This window comes from Trachurus japonicus, chromosome 2, assembly GCF_045865225.1.
Source record: "Trachurus japonicus isolate A0001 chromosome 2, Traja_1.0".
NCBI classification, from domain to species: domain Eukaryota; kingdom Metazoa; phylum Chordata; class Actinopteri; order Carangiformes; family Carangidae; genus Trachurus; species Trachurus japonicus.
In genome coordinates this window covers 13,624,049-13,644,534 of record NC_140908.1, presented here as the reverse complement: position 1 = coordinate 13,644,534, position 20,486 = coordinate 13,624,049, and the positions used below count along the sequence as shown (strand labels likewise).

Below are 20,486 nucleotides of genomic sequence, written 5' to 3'. Positions count from 1 at the left end.
GTTGATTAAGTTACGGTAACCAACAGTTAAACATATATTCAGCAAATACGTGGTGTTTTTAATGAGAATTTCTGAGAAATATAACGGAACTACAACCCGGCAGCGAGTGAAACTACGTTACCCAGCAGCCCTTGCGGCAGCGGACCGGAAGAGGCGGAGTTTGAGCCAAAATGAGGGAAAATAAGAACATGTCCGAGTCCCCTTCTCAAGCGGGAAAAGAAATACCGGCGAAAAAACAGAAACTAAGCAGTGACGAGAACAGTAACCCCGACTTATCAGGAGACGAGAACGTAAGAAGTTAAACTCTGTTGTGTCTTAGTCGAGTAACGGTCCACAGTTAGCTAACAGCCGGTTAGCACCCGGCTAACACCTCCAAGTAGCTAGAGCGGCTAAGCTAGCAGCTTTGTCCATGTATACCGGCTCAATCCAAACACCTGATCTGAAGCCGATATCACTTATAGATCAGATCGATATCTTACCAATAAGCTACACAGAGATGTAGTCGTGCTAACTGCCTTGTGTTTTAGCTACACACTTGTGTGTTTATGTGTTTATGCTAGTCTGATCACAGCCCTTCACGTGTAAACTAAGTTAGCCTTAGCACTAGCGGCTAACTGAAGTGTGCACAATAACAGGGTTATTGATCATAAACGTTTACATTTATGGTTTATACAGGGATGTAAACATGAGATACGTAAATGAGGGATGCCCTGATATCAGTAGCAATAAAAACACTAATGTTAACCATTAGTTTTTATCAGTTTCCTTCCTCTGAACAGTTATAAACTAGCTATTAAGAGTAATTATTGAGTGCTAAACCTCTTGTGAGGGCTTAAAAGTTAGTGATAATTGACTTTATGCAACTTTTTGGTGGAAAAAATGCAGATAAATATAGTTACAATATGCACAGGGACCACTGGTGTAATACAAAGTATTGTCAATGTTATTAATAAAAAAAAATCTGAAATAATTTAGTCCAGTGTTGTGTATCATGTGGCAGGCAGTCTGTAAAGATGCATATTGATCATCGGTGTGTTTTTGGTTGTGCAGGATGATGCTGTCAGCGTGGAGAGCGGGACCAATGCAGAACGCCCAGACACACCCACCAACACCGCCAACGCCCCGGGCAGGAAGAGCTGGGGCAAGGGCAAGTGGAAGTCCAAGAAGTGCAGATACTCTTTTAAATGTGTCAACAGTCTGAGGGTAAGTACGAAACTCAAAACACTTCCGTTAAAATGCAAATCAGGCGTGTGAGAGTTGTTTAATTTCCACAGGAGGATCACGGTCAGCCGTTGTTTGGAGTTCAGTTCAACTGGCACAGCAAAGAGGGAGACCCGCTGGTGTTCGCCACAGTCGGGAGCAACAGGGTAAGTGGTGACGAGGTGGTGTACATTCATTTAATTTAATTTAATTCAGTTTATTTGATAGGGACAATGCAGGTTAACATAGCGACACTTCCACTCGTTACCAACAAGTCAATGTGACTGATGTTCTGCAGACAGAGATTATAGCTAATGCTACACTGCAAAAATTCAATATCTTACCAAGAATATTTGCCTTATTTCTAGTCAAAATGTCGTTTCTAGTCAAAATAAATCTCATTATACTTAAAATAAGACTCATCACATTTTAAAAGTAGCTTGTTTTCAGACACTTTTTACTTTTTTCAAGCAAATTTTTTTTAGAAAAATCTGACAGTGGATCAAGTTTTTCTTTCTTATTACGATTTTTCTACTTATTTCAATTGAAAATTAGTTTGAAGCAAGAGAAAACTGTCTAAAAACAAGTTAATTTTTAGGCAATGAGTCTTATTTTAAGTGGAAAGAGATTAGTTTTGACTAGAAATGAGACATTTTGACAAGAAATAAGACAAATATTTTTGGAAAGATTTTGAGTTTTTGCAGTGTAGTTTCCAACTCCCGTCCCTAGTTCGGCTTTTAGTAGAAAAAATAGAAGGTAAGAAGAAAGACATCAAAATTACATACAACACTGTAAAATGTACAATACATCTAAAATCATACCAACTCATGACACATTAAAAATGCATATAGTTCTGATTTTGTTTCAGCCAGACTTTAACCTTTGTATTAAAAATTCTAATGTCTCGGGTTGGTTTTATTTCGGTCGGTAGTGAATTCCACATCTGGGAACCCTTTATAGAGAAGGCTGATTGCCCAAAAAACGACTACACAGCACATCTGTAGTCGTGATGCCGCATTCTTGTTCGCATTACCCCCATAACTAATCCGCTGTGTCTTTCCTCCACCAGGTAACTTTGTATGAATGTCACTCTCAGGGAGAAATCCGACTCCTGCAGTCGTACGTCGATGCAGACGTATCCTTTTTCACTTCTAAACCTGCTCTTTCTTTCCTTGTTGTCATTTTGTTGTACATGTGTCATATATCAGATTCCAGTGTCACAGAGAGGAAACAGTTGGTAAAAAAAACATTATATGACATGATATCAATTGTTTTCAGATTTATGTCTGTAGTTAAAGGTCCAGTGAGTAAAATGAGGGGAAAACAGTGACATCTAGCATTCCAATTCTATTATTTATTAGGGCTGGGACGATATGCTTTTCTCCCGATTCGATTCTTCTACGATTTTTTGGATGGCGATTCGATTTAAATTGCGATTCTACGATATTGCCGATTCTCTCGATTTTTAGTCTTTAGCATTTTTAACATTTATCTGCACACAAACACTGTAGGAGCCTATAAATTAACACACTCCATTATAAAGTGAACTTTATGTAAGGGATAATGTATAGTTCGGAGGTTGTTATGGAGAAATAAACCCCGACAGGTTGTATGGAACCCCGACGCGAAGCGGAGGGGTTCCATACAACCTGTCGGGGTTTATTTCTCCATAACAACCGACCAACTATACATTATCCCGCTTAGAACACGGCCTACAACTAAATCATTCAATAATGTAACACAAAATAATGATAAAAAGAGATTTTATTCATGTAAAATTAGACCGTTGCTCGGGACGCCGCTCTGACCAGCGCAGCACAGAAAAGAGAAACTATGCAGGATATTTACTTTATGTTTCATTTTTACCGTCATTAAATAGCTTCGGACTAATAGTGATGTTAGATAAACGACTTGTAACCTGTTACAGGGAGAGTGGAGGCTCCTAAGTTATTTCCACATCGTGGCTGAAAAGTAAACTTGCATCAGAACCTCTGACCGTGTCACAGCTCCTCTCCTCTCTGTAGCTCCGCGACACAAACGCACCCCATAATCTCTTGTTTATGACAGATAGGACTACACACAATACACGTAACGTGTATGGTAATCCATCGATCCACTGATTGATTATCAAAGGCTTCAAATGCACGAACGGGAGGAGGCTCAGCAAAACAGCGGCCGTGACCGGACATGCAGAGTCGGCCGTTGCTATGGAGTCCCTAGCAACGGTCCGCTCAGCGGTGGTCTATCGAGAAATAAACACCGCAGAATATTGGTGATTGACCAATCAGAATCGAGTATTCAAGAGAGCCGTGTTCTAAACCCTTATAACCCTTTTCAAAACCTGGACTCTCTGTATGTAAAAAAGGCTAACAAATGCACATTGCACAATGTTTAAAAAATATTTTTTCTCCCACCCCTATTATTTATGTATGAAATCATTCTTTTTTCTTTTCTTTTTCCAACTCTTTTTTTTGATTTTCCTCATTTTAGAATTATAAGGCTATGAAAACCAAACAGATTTTATTTTATAGCGATTATACACTCATACAAATCTATTCATTGGTCCTATATTCAGATTTTGCCAATAAACCGTGACAAATATTACACACTGGACCTTTAATAGATGTCTGGCTCAACCTCCTCTTAGAAAACCTCAGTTTTAAACATCACCCGAAGCTTTTTTATTGTGATTTCCTTGACTCCGTGCGTGTAAAGGCTGAGGAGAACTTCTACACCTGTGCCTGGACCTACGACACCAACACGAGTCACCCTCTGCTGGCCGTGGCCGGTTCCCGCGGCATCATCAGGGTCATCAACCACATCACAATGCAGTGCATCAAGGTGCGTTGGCGCTTCCTAGGAATACTCATTAAAGGACAATTCCGGGCGAATTCAACTCTGGGGTGTATTTTCATATCATTTTAGGTCTAAAAGAATGAATCTGAAGATTTTCAGTTTAATTGCTCCTGTTTTGCGGTAGTTGTGTCTGTCCGCGCATCGCCACGGCAGCAATGAATGGGAGTGGATGTAAGTTCTGCTGTTTAGGCTGTTTCCATCCCTCAAAGCCACAATTTTTTTCCACAGACAGCATCAGATGGAGACTCAAACATGCACCCAGAAGTTTATTTACTTCAAGCAAGCCGACATTTTTGTAAAAGTCGATCTAATTCAAAGTCTCCCGGAGTCTCGCGCGAGCCCGAAGTTGCAGTGCTGGTGTGTTCAGGTGCAGTCGGAGCTACTGTTTGTGTCATAAACACAGGAATATCAACTCTTTACTTGCTTCAAGTGTACATTTTTTTCCACAGACAGCGTCAGATGGCGACTCAAAGATGCACCGAGAAGTTTTTTTTCCTTGAAGCAAGTAAAGAGTTGATATTCCTGTGTTTATGACACAAACGGTAGCTTTTCCCACTGCACCTGAACACACCGAGCACGGCAACTGGGTCTCGTGCGAGACTCCAGGAGACTTTGAATTAGATCTAGTTTTACAAACATGTCGGCTTGTTGAAGTAAATAAACTTCTGGGTGCATGTTTGAGTCTCCATCTGACGCTGTCTGTGGCTTTGAGGGATGTAAACAGCCTAAGCAGCAGAACTTACATCCACTCCCATTCATTGCTGCCGTAGCGATGCGCGGACAGACGCAACTACCGCAAAACAGGAGACATTAATTAAACTGAAAATCTTCAGATTCATTCTTTTAGACCTAAAATGATATGAAAATACACCCCAGAGTTGAATTCGCCTGGAATTGTCCTTTAATATCAGCCCAGTTCTTAAGACCTCACACTGGCTCCCAGTCAGCTACAGAATAGATTTTAAAGTTCTGCTACTGGTTTAATTACAAATCACTGAATGGTTTAGGTCCAGAATACATGAATGACATGTCAGTAGAGTCTAAACCCAGTAGAGCTCTGAGATTTACTGACTCAGGTCAGATAGTGGAGCTCAGAGTTCAGACCAGACATGGTGAAGCAGCATTTAGCTGTGATGCTGCAACAACTGGAACAAAATACCAGCAGACCTGAGATCAGCCCCAACTGTAGCTAAGCACTTTTAAATCCAGGTTAAAAACATTTCTCTTTTCACATGCTTATAGCTGAGAACTTAAAACTTTATCTATTTTCTTTTCTTTTACTTTTATTTGCTCTTGCTTTTAACTCTGTTTTTAGTGTTTTGTTTGTTTTTATTCTGTCTTATGCTTCTTTTTTTTAAATGTTTTGTCTTTATGTAAAGCACATTGAGTTGCCTTGGTATGAAATGCGCTATAGAAATAAAGATGCCTTGCCTTGCCTTGCCTAATATGCTTTTTTTTTTTTTATATCTAGCATTATGTAGGTCATGGAAACGCCATCAACGAGCTCAAGTTTCACCCGAGGGACCCCAATCTCCTCTTGTCTGTCAGCAAAGGTAAAATCATCATAAACATAATATAAACACCTGTTTTCTCTCCCATGATGCCTTGCTGCGTTCACCGTGACACAGCAGAGAGGTGCGTTAGGTCACATGAGGGTGCAACAGTTTGATTTTACGAGCATGTGATGGTCAGGTGGTTCCTTAATCTGTGGTAAAAACACACGGGGAGGTTTTGTTTGATTCTCTGATAAGAGCCGTGGGAACAGCAGCAACGCTTCGTCTTTTATTTTAGTCAAGTGGATTCTCTCTCTTGGCTCAGTTCATGAAATCTGGTTAATTTCACACCACATCTGCCTGAAACATCTGCCAAAGACTTCCTGTTGTCCTCCTGGGCCAGGGAAGGAAGGGAAAGAAGGAAGGAAGGACAAAGGGAAAGAAGGAAGGGAACAGATTGGGTCAATGTTGTCCTGTCAGGGAAGGAAGGGAAAGAAGGAAGGAAAAAATGAAGGAAAGATAGATGGAGGGAGGGAACAGATTGGGTCAAAAAGGAAGGAAGAAGGGAAGGAAAGAAGGAAGGGAGGGAGGGAAAAAGGATTGTGGAAAGAAGGAAGGGATAAAATAAGGAAAGAAAGATGGAGGGAACAGATTCATTCAAGGAAGGAAGAAGAAGGGAGGAAGAAGGAACGGAAAAGGAAGGAAAGAAAGATGGAGGGAGGGAACAGATCAGGTCAATTGGATCAAAAGAGGAAGGAAGGACGACAAGAAGGAGGGAAGGGAAAAAGCATTGTGGAAAGAAGGAGAGGAGAAAGGAAGGAAGGATGGAGGAAGGGAACAGATTGGGTCAATGTTGTCCTCCTGGGTCAGGGAAAGAAGGACAAAGGGAAAGAAGGGAGGAAAAAGGGAAGGAAAGATAGATGGAGGGAGGGAACAGATTGGGTCAATTGGGTCAAAAAGGAAGGAAGAAGTAAGGACGAAGGAAAGGAAAGAAGGGAGGGAGGGAGGGGGAAAGGATTGTGGAAAGAAGGAAGGAAAGAAAGATGGAGGGAACAGATTCATTCAAGGAAGGAAGAAGAAGGGAGGAAGAAGGAATGGAAAAAGGAAGATTGAGGGAGGGAACAGGTCAATTGGATCAGAGGAAGTAAGGACGACAAGAAGGAAGGAAGGAAGGAAGGAAGGGAAAAAGGATTGTGGAAAGATGGAGAGGAGAAAGGAAAGGAAGGAAGGGAAAAAGGATTGTGGAAAGAAGGAGAGGGGAAAGGAAGGGGGGAAGGGAAAAAGGATTGTGGGAAGGAGGAGAGGAGAAAGGAAAGAAGGAAGGGAAAAAGGATTGTGGAAAGAAGGAGAGGAGAAAGGAAGGAAGGAAGGGAAAAAGGATTGTGGAAAGATGGAGAGGAGAAAGGAAAGAAGGAAAGGGGGAGGGAAAAAGGATTGTGGAAAGATGGAGAGGAGAAAGGGAGGGAGGAAGGGAACAAGGATTGTGGAAAGAAGGCGAGGAGAAAGGAAAGAAGGAAGGGAAAAAGGATTGTGGAAAGAAGGAGAGGAGAAAGGGAGGAAAGGAGGGAGGAAGGGAAAAAGAATTGTGGAAAGATGGAGGAGAAAGGAAAGGAGGAAGGGAAAAAGGATTGTGGAAAGAAGGAGAGGAGAAAGGAAAGAAGGAAGGGAGGGAGGAAGGGTAAAAGGATTGTGGAAAGAAGGAGAGGAGAAAGGAAGGGAAAAGGGATTGTGGAAAGAAGGAAGGATGGAGGAAGGGAACAGATAGACAACAGGAGGGTTAATTAATGCTGCTGCTGCTGCTGCCTCACTGACTATTTTATAACCTGATTTTCTAACTATAATTTTGATCAAATTCATGTTTTTAATCGGCCATTTTGTGCCTGTTTCCTCAGATCACGCTCTCCGTCTATGGAACATCCAGACAGACACGTTAGTGGCCATATTTGGCGGCGTGGAAGGCCATCGAGACGAAGTCCTGAGCGCCGTAGGTGTCCTTCAATCACCCGACTAGTGTTTTAAATATTCAAATCATTAATCATCATCTATACCAAATGTTTAAGTTTATTTTAATTGTTTGTTTTTTATCACAAATGAGACGCTAACATTTAAATTTCTACCATGTTACGTTAGGTAAATTGAGCAGTATTTCTTACATTTACCTTCACTTTTGTGCACATCTGCCTCTGTGTTTCCAAAATAATCTCTTTTGGAAAGTGACGGTATTTAAGAATCTTTACGATTAATTAATTGTGGCGTTTAATACCGCGATTAATTGTGAAAACAAGTAATTGTGACATCCCTACTGGTGACAGTAAAGATTTTTTTTTAAAAAGGGGGGTGAAATGTGTTTATAATGTAAATCTGTCCTCTTTGTTTCTGTAGGATTTCGATCTCCTGGGTGAGAAGATAATGTCGTGCGGGATGGACCACTCCCTCAAACTTTGGCGGATCAATTCAGAGAGGATGCGGAAAGCCATTCGCGGGTCGTACGAGTACAACCCCACAAAGACCAACAGGTAAAAACACAAGTAAACGCAGCAAAAAAGTGTTTTTTTTGTGTATCCGACATAGTTTTTATTATGGGTTGTGTTTTTTCTTTCAGGCCTTTTGTCTCACAGAAAATTCACTTCCCTGATTTCTCAACACGAGACATCCACAGAAACTACGTGGACTGTGTGCGGTGGCTGGGAGACCTCATTCTGTCCAAGGTTGGTTGTTAGAAACATACACACTAAAAAAATGTGGGTTATTTCTGTAACCCAATTTCTGAGTTAAATTTTGGGGTTATTTTTCCAGAGTGTAACCCATTTTCATCAGGGTTATAGGCTATGAATTTAACCCAATTCCTGGGTTGTTCAAGTAATTTCAGTGAAACAGTTGAATATTCAACCCAAAAGTTGGGTCAAAAAGAATAACCCAACCTGTTAAAATAACCCAAAAAAGGGGTTTGGCCTTTCTGAACCAGCAGTTGGGTTAAAATTGGGTTTTTTAGTTGTTTTTTTTTAAATATGTTTATTGATTTTCAATGAAGAGAAAAATGAAAAAAGAAAGTACAGAGGGAAAAAGGGGAAAAAAAAGAAAAAAAAAGTAAAGAACACAGCACATCAAGCACAGAGATATTACATGGTCATAAATGAGTACTATAGATATAATATATAAAAGTAGAAAAATAAATAAATAATAGTAAAATAAATAGGTCAGTAGACATATACATCATCATACATTTGTTTGCACTGCGAGGTTTTGTACAATAGCCAGTGTCTATGGGTTCAAAAATTGGGTTATTTTTTAACCCAACTGTTTTTAGTGTGTAATAAAAAAGCAGCCACAGAGCAATAAAGAAATAATCTACAAAAAAAAGGGGAATACAAACATATAATATCAAGTTTAGAGTACACAACTGCTTTAGCTTTAGAAGAACAAAGTGCTGACAGTCCATTGTTGTTGTACAATGTAGCCAGTGCATTCAGCTTTGCTCAGTGTGTACATGTGCAGCCCCAGTGGCCTAATGGATAAGGCACTGGCCTCCTAAGCCAGGGATTGTGGGTTCGAGTCCCATCTGGGGTGGTTTCCAGCAGAGTGGCGCAGAGGAAGCGTGCTGGGCCCATAACCCAGAGGTCGATGGATCGAAACCATCCTCTGCTAGCGGAAGCTCACGTTTTGTTGTTGACAGGGCCGTATAGGGGAGAAAGGTGATGATAACTCTAGGGGCCCAGCGCCCAGTGGGGCCCATAAAAAACCCCAGTAGTCTAATCTTTGTATGACTGATTTATTCTGCGTAAGACCCTGACTAATACTCATAGTACACCTTAAAAACTCAACATCTTTCCAAGAATATTTGTCTTATTTCTTGTCCAAATGTCTCATTTCTAGTCAAAACTAATCTCTTTCCACTTAAAATAAGACCCATCACCTAAAAATTAACTTGTTTTTAGATCATTTTCACTTGTTTCAAACAAATTTTCACTTGAAATAAGTAGAAAAATCTGCCAGTGAAAGCAAGTTTTTGTGCTTGTAATAAGGAAGAAAAACTTGCTCCATTATCAGATTTTTTCTACTTATTCCAAGTGAAAATATGCTTTAAAGGAATAAAAAGTGTCTAAAAACAAGCTACTTTTAATATGATGAGTCTTATTTTAAGTATAATGAGATTTGCATTTTGACCAGAAATAAGACAAATATTCTTGCTAAGATACTTGAGTTTTTGCAGTGTAATGCTGCATTAGCATCAAAACAAAGTAGGCTAAATAATAAATGATAATACATACGTAGTCTAAGAAAAAAAAAACTGGAAAAGTTAGGGGGAGGGGCCCACTTTAGTATTCTTTAAGGGGGCCCAGAATTCCTAGCAACGGCCCTGCGCTGGCATATTAAACCCTCTATGTGGTTGTTTAGGGCCACAGCCGTTAGGGGGGGGGCCACATGATCAGAAAGGTACCGGGGTTCATCAAGTCATTTAAACATCCTGAGGTCTGCACGTGCAGCTATGAGCTTTATATGTAATGTGAAGTCAATATTCAGCTTCTTTTATCTCACGTTTGAGACATTTGGTGAAAATAGAACGGCAGAATGACAACATTTGTGCTCAAAAAACAATCTTACAAAATGTCATTTTAGACTTGTTTTCTACACGTATCTATTACTGTATTCATATCCTATTTCAAGCACCAAAACAGTTCATTCTCATGCAGGGCCGTTGCTAGGAATTCTGGGCCCCCTTAAAGAATACTAAAGTGGGCCCCTCCCCCTAACTTTTCCAGTTTTTTTTTTCTTAGACTACGTATGTATTATCATTTATTATTTAGCCTACTTTGTTTTGATGCTAATGCAGCATTACACTGCAAAAACTCAAGTATCTTACCAAGAATATTTGTCTTATTTCTGGTCAAAATGCAAATATCATTCTACTTAAAATAAGACACATCATATTAAAAGTAGCTTGTTTTTAGACACTTTTTATTCCTTTCAAGCATATTTTCACTTGGAATAAGTAGAAAAAATCTGATAATGGAACAAGTTTTTCCTCCTTATTACAAGCACAAAAACTTGCTTTCACTGGCAGATTTTTCTACTTATTTCAAGTGAAAATTTGTTTGAAACAAGTGAAAATGATCTAAAAACAAGTTAATTTTTAGGTAATGAGTCTTATTTTAAGTGGAAAGAGATTAGTTTTGACTAGAAATGAGACATTTGGACAAGAAATAAGACAAATATTCTTGGAAAGATGTTGAGTTTTTACAGTGTAATATGAGTATTAGTCAGGGTCTTACGCAGAATAATTCAGTCATACAAAGATTAGACTACTGGGGTTTTTTATGGGCCCCACTGGGCGCTGGGCCCCTAGAATTATCACCACCTTTCTCCCCTATACAACGGCCCTGTTCTCATGACTGAAGGAGTGTTTTCACAAGGGATTTGACATTTTTTCAAAAAGCAGACCTCAAATTTCCAGCATTTGGCCTAAATTATTTCTTTCTACAGTGTTCTAGGACAAACTGGCCTCAGTGTGCTTACAGCGGAGGTTCTAATATTTAGACATAAAACACTTGAGTATTGTTACATCTGCAAGTATCTTAAAAAGATCAATTTAAGAAAATATGTAAAAGTCGATAAGAAAATGGCCTCAAACCTCAGAGGGATAAACACGTCTGTATTCAGTTTTAACCAGTGACTTGGTGTTTGTGCTTAGAGTGCAGGGCCACAAACAAAAACCTTGTTTAGGGGGGCCACCAAAATCCTTAGAGGTCATGAAAATCTGCTTTTTTTTCCCTTTTTTCTTTTTTCTATCTCTCTGCAGTCGTGTGAAAACGCCATCGTGTGCTGGAAGCCCGGGAAGATGGAGGAAGACATCGACCACATCAAACCCAACGAGTCCAACGTGACCATCCTGGGACGCTTCGAGTACAGCCAGTGTGACATCTGGTACATGCGCTTCTCTATGGACTTCTGGCAGAAGGTCGGTCCACTCAACTCACCCGTCCAACTTTTCTATATTTCAGGGTTCTTAAAAAGTCTTAAAAGGCATTGAATTCATTCATCTAAAAACAAGGCCTTAATTGATTCAAGATTTCAAGATTCAAGATTCTTTATTTGTCACATGCAAAGTTAAAATGTACACTTACTGTACAACAAGCAGTGAAATGAAGTCCTGACTACACCCCCCAGACTGTGCTGTCCCTCATATAAAAACATATTAAAAGAAATTGTAAATATAAATAACATTCGATAATATAACAACAACAACAGCAGCAAGTAGGCATTTCAGTATAAAAACATCCAAGTTTAAAAGCAGATCAAGTGCAAACCAAAGGGCATTAAAATGTCTTAAATCAATTTTTCAAACGTCTTAAAAATGTTAACACATGGTAAGTGGTATTTCATAGTTGTAATTAGTCTCAAATCTCATAATAATTGGTAAAATTCGGACATAGAGAAGTTAGTGGCGGCCGTCAATGCTAAATTTCTCACCGCCACCAGCTCCCGAGTCAGTGTTTTTTTTGTTTTCTGGACTTTTTCTGCATTTATTTTGAAAGGACAGCTGCGGAAAACTCGTGCGAGTTTGTAGTTTTCACCAAAGTCCGTACTTTTAATGAAAACACACAGAACTCACACAGAAATTTATTTTAATGCGCATCATTTCCCAGTTATTTGAATCACTTTGGATGGAAACAAACAGTACCGATGACGAGCAAACATGTCCTTTTTAGTTTATCATCTCCTCTCCACAACTACACAGCTGTTAAACGATGTCACCCCCCCCCCAATTATTCATGTAGCAGTCGCTTTACCTTTTTTGCATTTGTGTTTATTATGAAGTCGGTCTTAAATTTCATTTCAAGTGGCTTTAAAAAAGTCTTAAAAAGTCTTAAATTTAAGTTGGCTTAAGCTGTAGGAACCCTGATTATATTCATTTACAATGTGAAACCTTGAATATGTCTGATTCTGACACAGCTCTATCTATCTATCTATCTATCTATCTATCTATCTATCTATCTATCTATCTATCTATCTATCTATCTATCTATCTATCTATCTATCTATCTATCTATCTATCTATCTATCTATCTATCTATCTATCTATCTATCTATCTATCTATCTATCTATCTATCTATCTATCTATCTATCTATCTATCTATCTATCTAAACCCTGATGCAGATGCTGGCGCTGGGCAACCAGGTGGGGAAGCTGTATGTGTGGGACCTGGAGGTGGAAGATCCTCATAAAGCAAAGTAAGATCACACAGCACAGACTGATTTTATTTAGCATTTCTTCCTTCTTTCTTTCCTTTCTCCCTCCCTTCTTTCCACAATCCTTTTCCCTTCCTTCTTTCCTTTCTTCTTCTTCCTTCCTTGAACAAATCTGTTCCCTCCCTTCCCTCCTTCCTTCCTTCCTTCCCGTCGTCCTTACTTCTTCCTTCCTTTTTGACCCACTTGACCCAATCTGTTCCCTTCCTCCATTTATCTTTCCTTCCTTCTTTCCCTCCTTCCTTCCTTCCCTCTTTCTTTCCTTCCTTCCCTTTGTCCTCCTTTCCTCTTTCCTCCCATCTTTCCCTTTGTCCTTCCTTCTTTCCCTTTGTCATTCCTTCCTTCTTTCCCTTCATCCTTACTTCTTCTCCCTTCCTTGAACAAATCTGTTCCCTCCCTTCCTTCCTTCCTTCCTTCCTTCCTTCCTTCCTTCCTTCCTTCCTTCCTTCCTTCCTTCCCTTCGTCCTCACTTCTTCCTTCATTTTTGACCCACTTGACCCAATCTGTTCCCTCCCTCCATCTATCTTTCCTTCCATTTTCCCTTCCTTCTTTCCACAATCCTTTTTCTCTTCCTTCCTTCCTTCCTCTTCCTTCCTTGACCCAATCTGTTCCCTCCCTCCCTCCATCTTTCTTTCCTTCCTTCCTTCCCTTTGTCCTCCTTTCCTCTTTCCTCCCATCTTTCCCTTTGTCCTTCCTTCCTTCTTTCCCTTCATCCTTTCTTTCCTTCCTCCCTTCCTTCCCTCTTTCTTTCCTTCCTTCCTTTTTGACCCACTTGACCCAATCTGTTCCCTCCCTCCCTCTTTCTTTCCTTCCTTCCTTCCCTTCGTCCTCCTTTCCTCTTTCCTCCCATCTTTCCCCTTGTCCTTCCTTCTTTCCCTTCATCCTTCCTTTTTGAGCCACTTGACCCAATCTGTTCCCTCCCTCCATCTTTCTTTTCTTCCATTTTCACTTCCTTCTTTCCACAATCCCTTCCTTCCTTCCTTCCTTCCTTCCTTCCCTTCGTCCTTACATCTTCCTTCCTTTTTGAGCCACTTGACCCAATCTGTTCCCTCCCTCCATCTATCTTTCCTTCCTTTTTCCCTTCCTTCTTTCCACAATCCTTTTTTCCTTCCTTCCTTCTTCTTTCTTCCTTGAACAAATCTGTTCCCTCCCTTTCTTCCTTCATTCCTTCCTTTTTCCTTCCTTTTTGACCCAATTGACCCAATCTGTTCCCTCCCTCCCTCCATCTATCTTTCCTTCCTTCCTTCCTTCCTTCCTTCCTTCCCTCTTTCCTTCCTTCCTTCCTTCCTTCTTCTTCCTTCCTTGAACAAATCTGTTCCCTCCCTCCCTCCCTTCCTTCCTTCCTTCCTTCCTTCCTTCCCTTCGTCCTTACTTCTTCCTTCCTTTTTAACCCACTTGACCCAATCTGTTCCCTCCTCCATCTATCTTTCCTTCCTTCCTTCCTTCCTTCCTTCCCTTTGTCCTCCTTCCTCCCATCTTTCCCTTTGTCCTTCCTTCCTTCCTTCATCCTTACTTCTTCCTTCCTTTTTGACCCAGTTGACCCAATCTGTTCTCTCCCTCCATCTCTCTTTCCTCCCATCTTCCCCTCCATCCTCCCTTCCTTCCCTGACCCAGGACAACCCAACAGAGGGTTAAACTACTTCCTTTTCCTCAGCAGTAGCAGTAGTTTAGTTCCTTCCTGCTCTGATGTGACTGTATCTTCTCTTCTCTTCTCTTCTCTTCTCTTCTCTTCTCTTCTCTTCTCTTCTCTTCTCTTCTCTTCTCTTCTCTTCTCTCTCTCTCTCTGGTTTTTCCCAAGATGCACCACTCTGACTCTCCCTAAATGCACGTCGGCCTTCGTCCTCCTTTCCTCTTTCCTCCCATCTTTCCCTTTGTCATTCCTTCCTTCCTTCCTTCCTTCCTTCCCCCTTTCTTTCCTTCCTTCCTTCCTCCCTCCATCTATCTTTCCTTCCCTCTATCCCTCCTTCCTCCCTTCCCTCTTTCTTTCCTTCCTTCCTTCCTTCCTTCCCTTCGTCCTCCTTTCCTCTTTCCTCCCATCTTTCCCTTTATCCTTCCTTCTTTCCCTTCGTCCTTACTTCTTCCTTCCTTTTTGACCCACTTGCCCCAATCTGTTCCCTCCCTCCATCTATCTTTCCTTCCTTCTTTCCCTCCTTCCTTCCTTCCCTTTGTCCTCCTTTCCTCTTTCCTCCCATCTTTCCCTTTGTCCTTCCTTCCCTCTTTCCCTCCTTCCTTCCTTCCCTTCATCCTCCTTTCCTCTTTCCTCCCATCTTTCCCTTTGTCCTTCCTTCTTTCCCTTTGTCATTTCTTCCTTCTTTCCCTTCATCCTTCTTTCTTTCCTTCCTTCCTTCCCTCTTTCTTTCTTTCTTTCCTTCCTTCCTTCCTTCCTTCTTTCCTTCCCTTCGTCCTTCCTTCTACAATCCTTTTTTCCTTCCTCCCTCCCTTCCTTCCTTCCTTCCTTCCTTCCTTCCCTTCGTCCTCACTTCTTCCTTCCTTTTTAACCCACTTGACCCAATCTGTTCCCTCCCTCCATCTATCTTTCCTTCCTTCCTTCCTTCCTTCCTTCCTTCCTTCCTTCCTTCCTTCCTTCCCTCTCTTTGTCCTCCTTTCCTCTTTCCTTCCATCTTTCCCTTTGTCCTTCCTTCTTTCCCTTCATCCTTCCTTCCTTCCTTCCTTTGTCCTTACTTCTTCCTTCCCTTTTGACCCAGTTGACCCAATCTGTTCTCTCCCTCCATCTATCTTTCCTTCCTTCTTTCCCTTTGTCCTTCTTTCCTCCCATCTTCCCCTCCATCCTCCCTTCCTTCCCTGACCCAGGACAACCCAACAGAGGGTTAAACTACTTCCTTTTCCTCAGTAGTAGCAGTAGTTTAGTTCCTTCCTGCTCTGATGTGACTGTATCTTCTCTTCTCTTCTCTTCTCTTCTCTTCTCTTCTCTTCTCTTCTCTTCTCTTCTCTTCTCTTCTCTTCTCTTCTCTCTCTCCTGGTTTTTCCCAAGATGCACCACTCTGACTCTCCCTAAATGCACGTCGGCCTTCATCCTCCTTTCCTCTTTCCTCCCATCTTTCCCTTTGTCATTCCTTCCTTCCTTCATTCCTTCCTTCGTCCTTACTTCTTCCTTCCTTTTTGACCCACTTGACCCAATCTGTTCACTCCCTCCATCTATCTTTCCTTCCTTCCTTCCTTCCCTCTCTTTGTCCTCCTTTCCTCTTTCCTCTTTCCTCCCATCTTTCCCTTTGTCCTTCCTTCTTTCCCTTCATCCTTCCTTCCTTCCTTCATTCCTTCCTTCGTCCTTCCTTCTTCCTTCCTTTTTGACCCACTTGACCCAATCTGTTCCCTCCCTCCATCTTTCTTTCCTTCCTTTTTCCCTTCCTTCTTTCCTCCCATCTTACCCTTCATCCTTCCTTCCCTCTTTCTTTCCTTCCTTCCTTCTTCTTCCTTCCTTGAAAAAATCTGTTCCCTCCCTCCCTCCCTCCCTTCCTTCCTTCCTTCCTTTCTTTCCTTCATCCTTACTTCTTCTTCCTTCCTTTTTGACCCACTTGACCCAATCTGTTCCCTCCCTCCATCTATCTATTTTTCCTTCCTTTTTCCCTTCCTTCCATCCTTGACCCAGGACAACCCAACAGAGGGTTAAACTACTTCCTTTTCCTCAGCAGTAGTAGTTTCGTTCCTTCCTGCTCTGATGTGACTGTATCTTCTCTTCTCTTCTCTTCTCTTCTCTTCTCTTCTCTCTCTCTCTGTTTTTCCCAAGATGCACCACTCTGACTCTCCCTAAATGCACGTCGGCCATCCGACAGACCAGCTTCAGCCGCGACAGCAGCATCCTGATCGCCGTGTGCGACGACGCCTCCATCTGGCGCTGGGACCGACAGCGCTGAGAGAGAGAGAGAGAGAGAAAGACCCACAGAGAGAAACATGTCGGTCGCTTTCACCTCTTCTCCTCCTTCTTCCCCATCCCTTCTTCCCTCTCTCCTTCCCTCCTTTCCTAAAAGAGTGAGAAATGGTGACGGACGGGGGGAAATCTCGAGGAGTTTGTCTTCCCCTCCTGGACAGAAATAGAAATAACGTGAGAGAAAACGACGATTTTCTGAGAATTTCAAGGTTATAAGTCGACGTCAGATGAGATGAGATTACTGTAAGCCACAGAAATAAAGAGGAAAACTATTAAAATTAGTTCTAAATAAGAGATGAATGTTTTAATTTTTAATAAACAGGGATTCAACTTGTTCGTGAAAGTTCGTGAATTGATCGATTCTACGACTTTTCAACAGTTCTTGAGAAAAGAGAAAAGAGAAAAGATTGTGGGTATCTCAGATTTTCTTTCTCACTTGTAGGAAAACGAAACCGATGAAACAGGTGTGGATGTTTTTATTTTTTTTCCTGTGTGCCGTATTTTATATCCATTAGTGCACACGAAGCAAAATGAAGATTTGTTTTGTCCTCAGTTATTGGAACTTTTCCTTTGCATTTTTTTTAAGTCTTGGTTTGTTTCAACCACACACACACTGCAAAAACTCAAAATCTTACCAAGAACATTTGTCTTATTTCTAGTCAAAATGTCTCATTTCTAGTCAAAACAAATCTCATTATACCTAAATTAAGAAACATCACATAAAAAGAAGCTTATTTTTAGACACTTTTTACTTCTTTCAAGCAGATTTACACTTGGAATAAGTAGAAAAAATCTGATAATGGAGCAAGTTTTTCTTTCTTATTACAAGCACAAAAAACCTGCTTTCATTGGCAGATTTTTCTACTTATTTCAAGTGAAAATTAGTTTGAAACAAGTGAAAATGATCTAAAAACAAGTTAATTTTTAGGTGATGAGTCTTATTTTAAGTGGAAAGAGATTAGTTTTGACTAGAAATGAGACATTTGGACAAGAAATAAGACAAATATTCTTGGAAAGATTTTGAGTTTTTGCAGTGGCAGAGTCTGACTGTTGTTACCATTGATGTTTGAGGCTTTATTGATCACAGTCAATAAAAAGATTTTTGTAAATAATAAACTCTAGAGTCGGTTTGTGCAGTCAAAGGTACATTACAACAGTTTTTCTCCATCAGGAGGAGGAAAACCAGGAACAATTTGCATTTCGGATGACTGGATCTTCTAAGAAAAGATGGCTTTTATTTTGAAAAGTTCGACTTAATTCCATATTATCAAGGTCTAGCGGAGGCAGCCCCCCTCTCTTTCCTCAAGGGTCTTTTTTGCTTTCCTGAAGTGCTTGTATTTGAATTTATCTGGATTAAAATAAAACATATTTTTCTACACGTGTCATGGTTTATTTCTGTGATCACTTTTCCTCAGAGAAGAAAAGTCCTAGTTTTTTTTTGTTTATCCCTCTATGGTACCATGTTTTGGCCTGTCACATCTCCACAATTCATCCCATTTAATGCTGTAATACTTTAAAAAAGAGAGGAGACCTTAGAGAACCAATAACAATGCTTTAATTTATCACATGACTTTCAAGAAGCCACTGAAACCCTTTTTTGCAGACTTTTTCAAAGGAAACAGGTTTGCCATTTTGCTCCACTAAAACGGTCTGAAAACATACAGTAACTTCCTGGCCCTTTTTCATCTGGAAAAAAATATATTTACACTAATAGATTAGTAAAGTTTAATTTTTAATAGTTCCATGCAATTTATTTACTTATTAAATAATGGAAACTTGTTAAAATGCACCTGTTGCCCCAAAGCAACAACGTACCATTATAGAAAATTGCAACGTTGCCTTGAGGCGACAGTGGACCATTATGGATCAATATTACATTATGAGACTATGGTAGAGTGTGTTTAGGTGTAAATATAATGTTCAAAAACATGTAATTCATCATAATTTAGTTTTTTATCCTTAATAAATGTGATTTTGGATGCAGTAAAGTAAACATCAGGCTATTATGATGATGAGGAGGAAGATGAGGATGAGAATTCGTCATGTGGTCGCGGTCTTTGCACGCGCCGTCATCGTGCACAACTCTGATCAAAAACCGCAAACTCCAGCTGAGTCCGACTCGACTCAACTACCAGGGCCGTTGCTAGGAATTCTGGGCCCCCTTAAAGAATACTAAAGTGGGCCCCTCCCCCTAACTTTTCCAGTTTTTTTTTCTTAGACTACGTATGTATTATCATTTATTATTTAGCCTTCTTTGTTTTGATGCTAATGCAGCATTACACTGCAAAAACTCAAGTATCTTACCAAGAATATTTGTCTTATTTCTGGTCAAAATGCAAATCTCATTCTACTTAAAATAAGACACATCATATTAAAAGTAGCTTGTTTTTAGACACTTTTTACTTCTTTCAAGCAGATTTTCACTTGGAATAAGTAGAGAAAATCTGATAATGGAGCAAGTTTTTCTTCCTTATTACAAGCACAAAAAACTTACTTTCACTGGCAGATTTTTCTATTTATTTCAAGTGAAAATTAGTTTGAAACAAGTGAAAATGATCTAAAAACAAGTTGATTCTTAGGTAATGAGTCTTATTTTAAGTGGAAAGAGATTAGTTTTGACTAGAAATGAGACATTTTGACAAGAAATAAGACAAAAATTATTGGAAAGATGTTGAGTTTTTACAGTGTACTATGAGTATTAGTCAGGGTCTTACGCAGAATAATTCAGTCATACAAAGATTAGACTACTGGGGTTTTTTATGGGCCCCACTGGGCGCTGGGCCCCTAGAGTTATCATCACCTTTCTCCCCTATACAACGGCCCTGCTCACTACCAAAAAAAAAAAAGAAAGTCCAGTTCCCTGCGGTGCGCACCCGCGCTGCGCCGCACCGCGCGCCTCTTATCTCCATACAGGAATCGGACTGGGCCGCTGCGGACTTTTGCCCCTCGGGCCTGACTGTTGACAGGTAGAAGAAGCAGATAAAGCCGCAGCCCGCAGACTTCAGATCAGCTGCTCCAGTCCAGACATGTTTTCACACAAGTCGCCAAAAACTCTGAGCAATTATGTCCCCGAGGCGTCGCGTGGACCGGGACTCGGACCTGGACCTGGACCCGGAGAGCAGATCTGCATGGTTGAATGCTGCAGTAAACCGGACTGCACCTGCGGGGTCCACTCAGCGGACCGGGACCGAGACCGAGACTGGAGACCGAAGGTAGGTAGGCCCGCTCAGTCAGACCAGGACGCAGCTCTCTGAGTCTTATTTTGAAAGTTTCATCCGGCCATGCACTGCAAAAACTCAATATCTCACCAAGAATATTTGTCTTATTTCTAGTCAAAATGTCATTTCTAGTCAAAACAAATCTCATTATACTTAAAATAAGACACATCATATTAAAAGTAGCTTGTTTTTAGACACTTTTTACTTCTTTCAAGCAGATTTTCACTTGGAATAAGTAGAAAAAATCTGATAGTGGAGCACGTTTTTCTTTCTTATTACAAGCACAAAAAACTTACTTTCACTGGCAGATTTTTCTACTTATTACAAGTGAAAATTAGTTTGAAACAAGTGAAAATGATCTAAAAACAAGTTAATTTTTAGGTGATGAGTCTTATTTTAAGTGGAAAGAGTTTAGTTTTGACTAGAAATGAGACATTTTGACAAGAAATAAGACAAATATTCTTGGAAAGATTTTGAGTTTTTGCAGTGTGTCCATCTTTTATTTACTCACTGTATACTTTCTTGAAGGCCAGCAGAGTTTCCACTGATAAAGTCAAGATTTATTATTCTGCTTTTACATACAAACA

At 40.4% G+C, this 20,486-nt stretch overlaps 2 protein-coding genes and 1 non-coding gene across 3 annotated transcripts in view; all 3 read left to right on the top strand.

The window, feature by feature from the left end:
- The first annotated feature begins 122 nt into the window (after positions 1-122).
- On the top strand, positions 123-17,295 carry eed (embryonic ectoderm development). Its single transcript, XM_085802244.1, has 12 exons — positions 123-290; positions 1,051-1,203; positions 1,275-1,367; positions 2,270-2,335; positions 3,916-4,041; positions 5,528-5,609; positions 7,442-7,533; positions 7,932-8,065; positions 8,152-8,257; positions 11,347-11,505; positions 12,707-12,780; positions 16,541-17,295. Exons 1-12 carry the CDS (start codon positions 171-173, stop codon positions 16,665-16,667), a joined length of 1,332 nt encoding a protein of 443 aa, XP_085658370.1. The 5' UTR covers positions 123-170; the 3' UTR covers positions 16,668-17,295.
- On the top strand, positions 9,044-9,116 carry trnar-ccu (transfer RNA arginine (anticodon CCU)). Its single transcript has one exon. It is a non-coding gene; the product is annotated as a tRNA-Arg (tRNA).
- A 2,376-nt stretch (positions 17,296-19,671) lies between the features above and the next one.
- atp7b (ATPase copper transporting beta) overlaps positions 19,672-20,486 on the top strand; it is a 39,655-nt gene continuing 38,840 nt past the window's right edge. Inside the window, exon 1 of the mRNA XM_085802232.1 lies at positions 19,672-19,893. Within this exon, the coding sequence (XP_085658358.1) occupies positions 19,708-19,893 (186 nt within the window). The 5' untranslated portion in view covers positions 19,672-19,707. The remainder of the gene's footprint in view (positions 19,894-20,486) is intronic.

Bases quoted from the DNA above. Each gene is read 5' to 3' on its own strand.
- eed (XM_085802244.1), top strand. From the start codon at position 171: ATGAGGGAAAATAAGAACATGTCCGAGTCCCCTTCTCAAGCGGGAAAA. The intron at 1,368-2,269 runs GTAAGTGGTGAC...TTCCTCCACCAG, and splicing joins CCACAGTCGGGAGCAACAGG to GTAACTTTGTATGAATGTCA. The intron at 2,336-3,915 runs GTATCCTTTTTC...GTGCGTGTAAAG, and splicing joins AGTCGTACGTCGATGCAGAC to GCTGAGGAGAACTTCTACAC.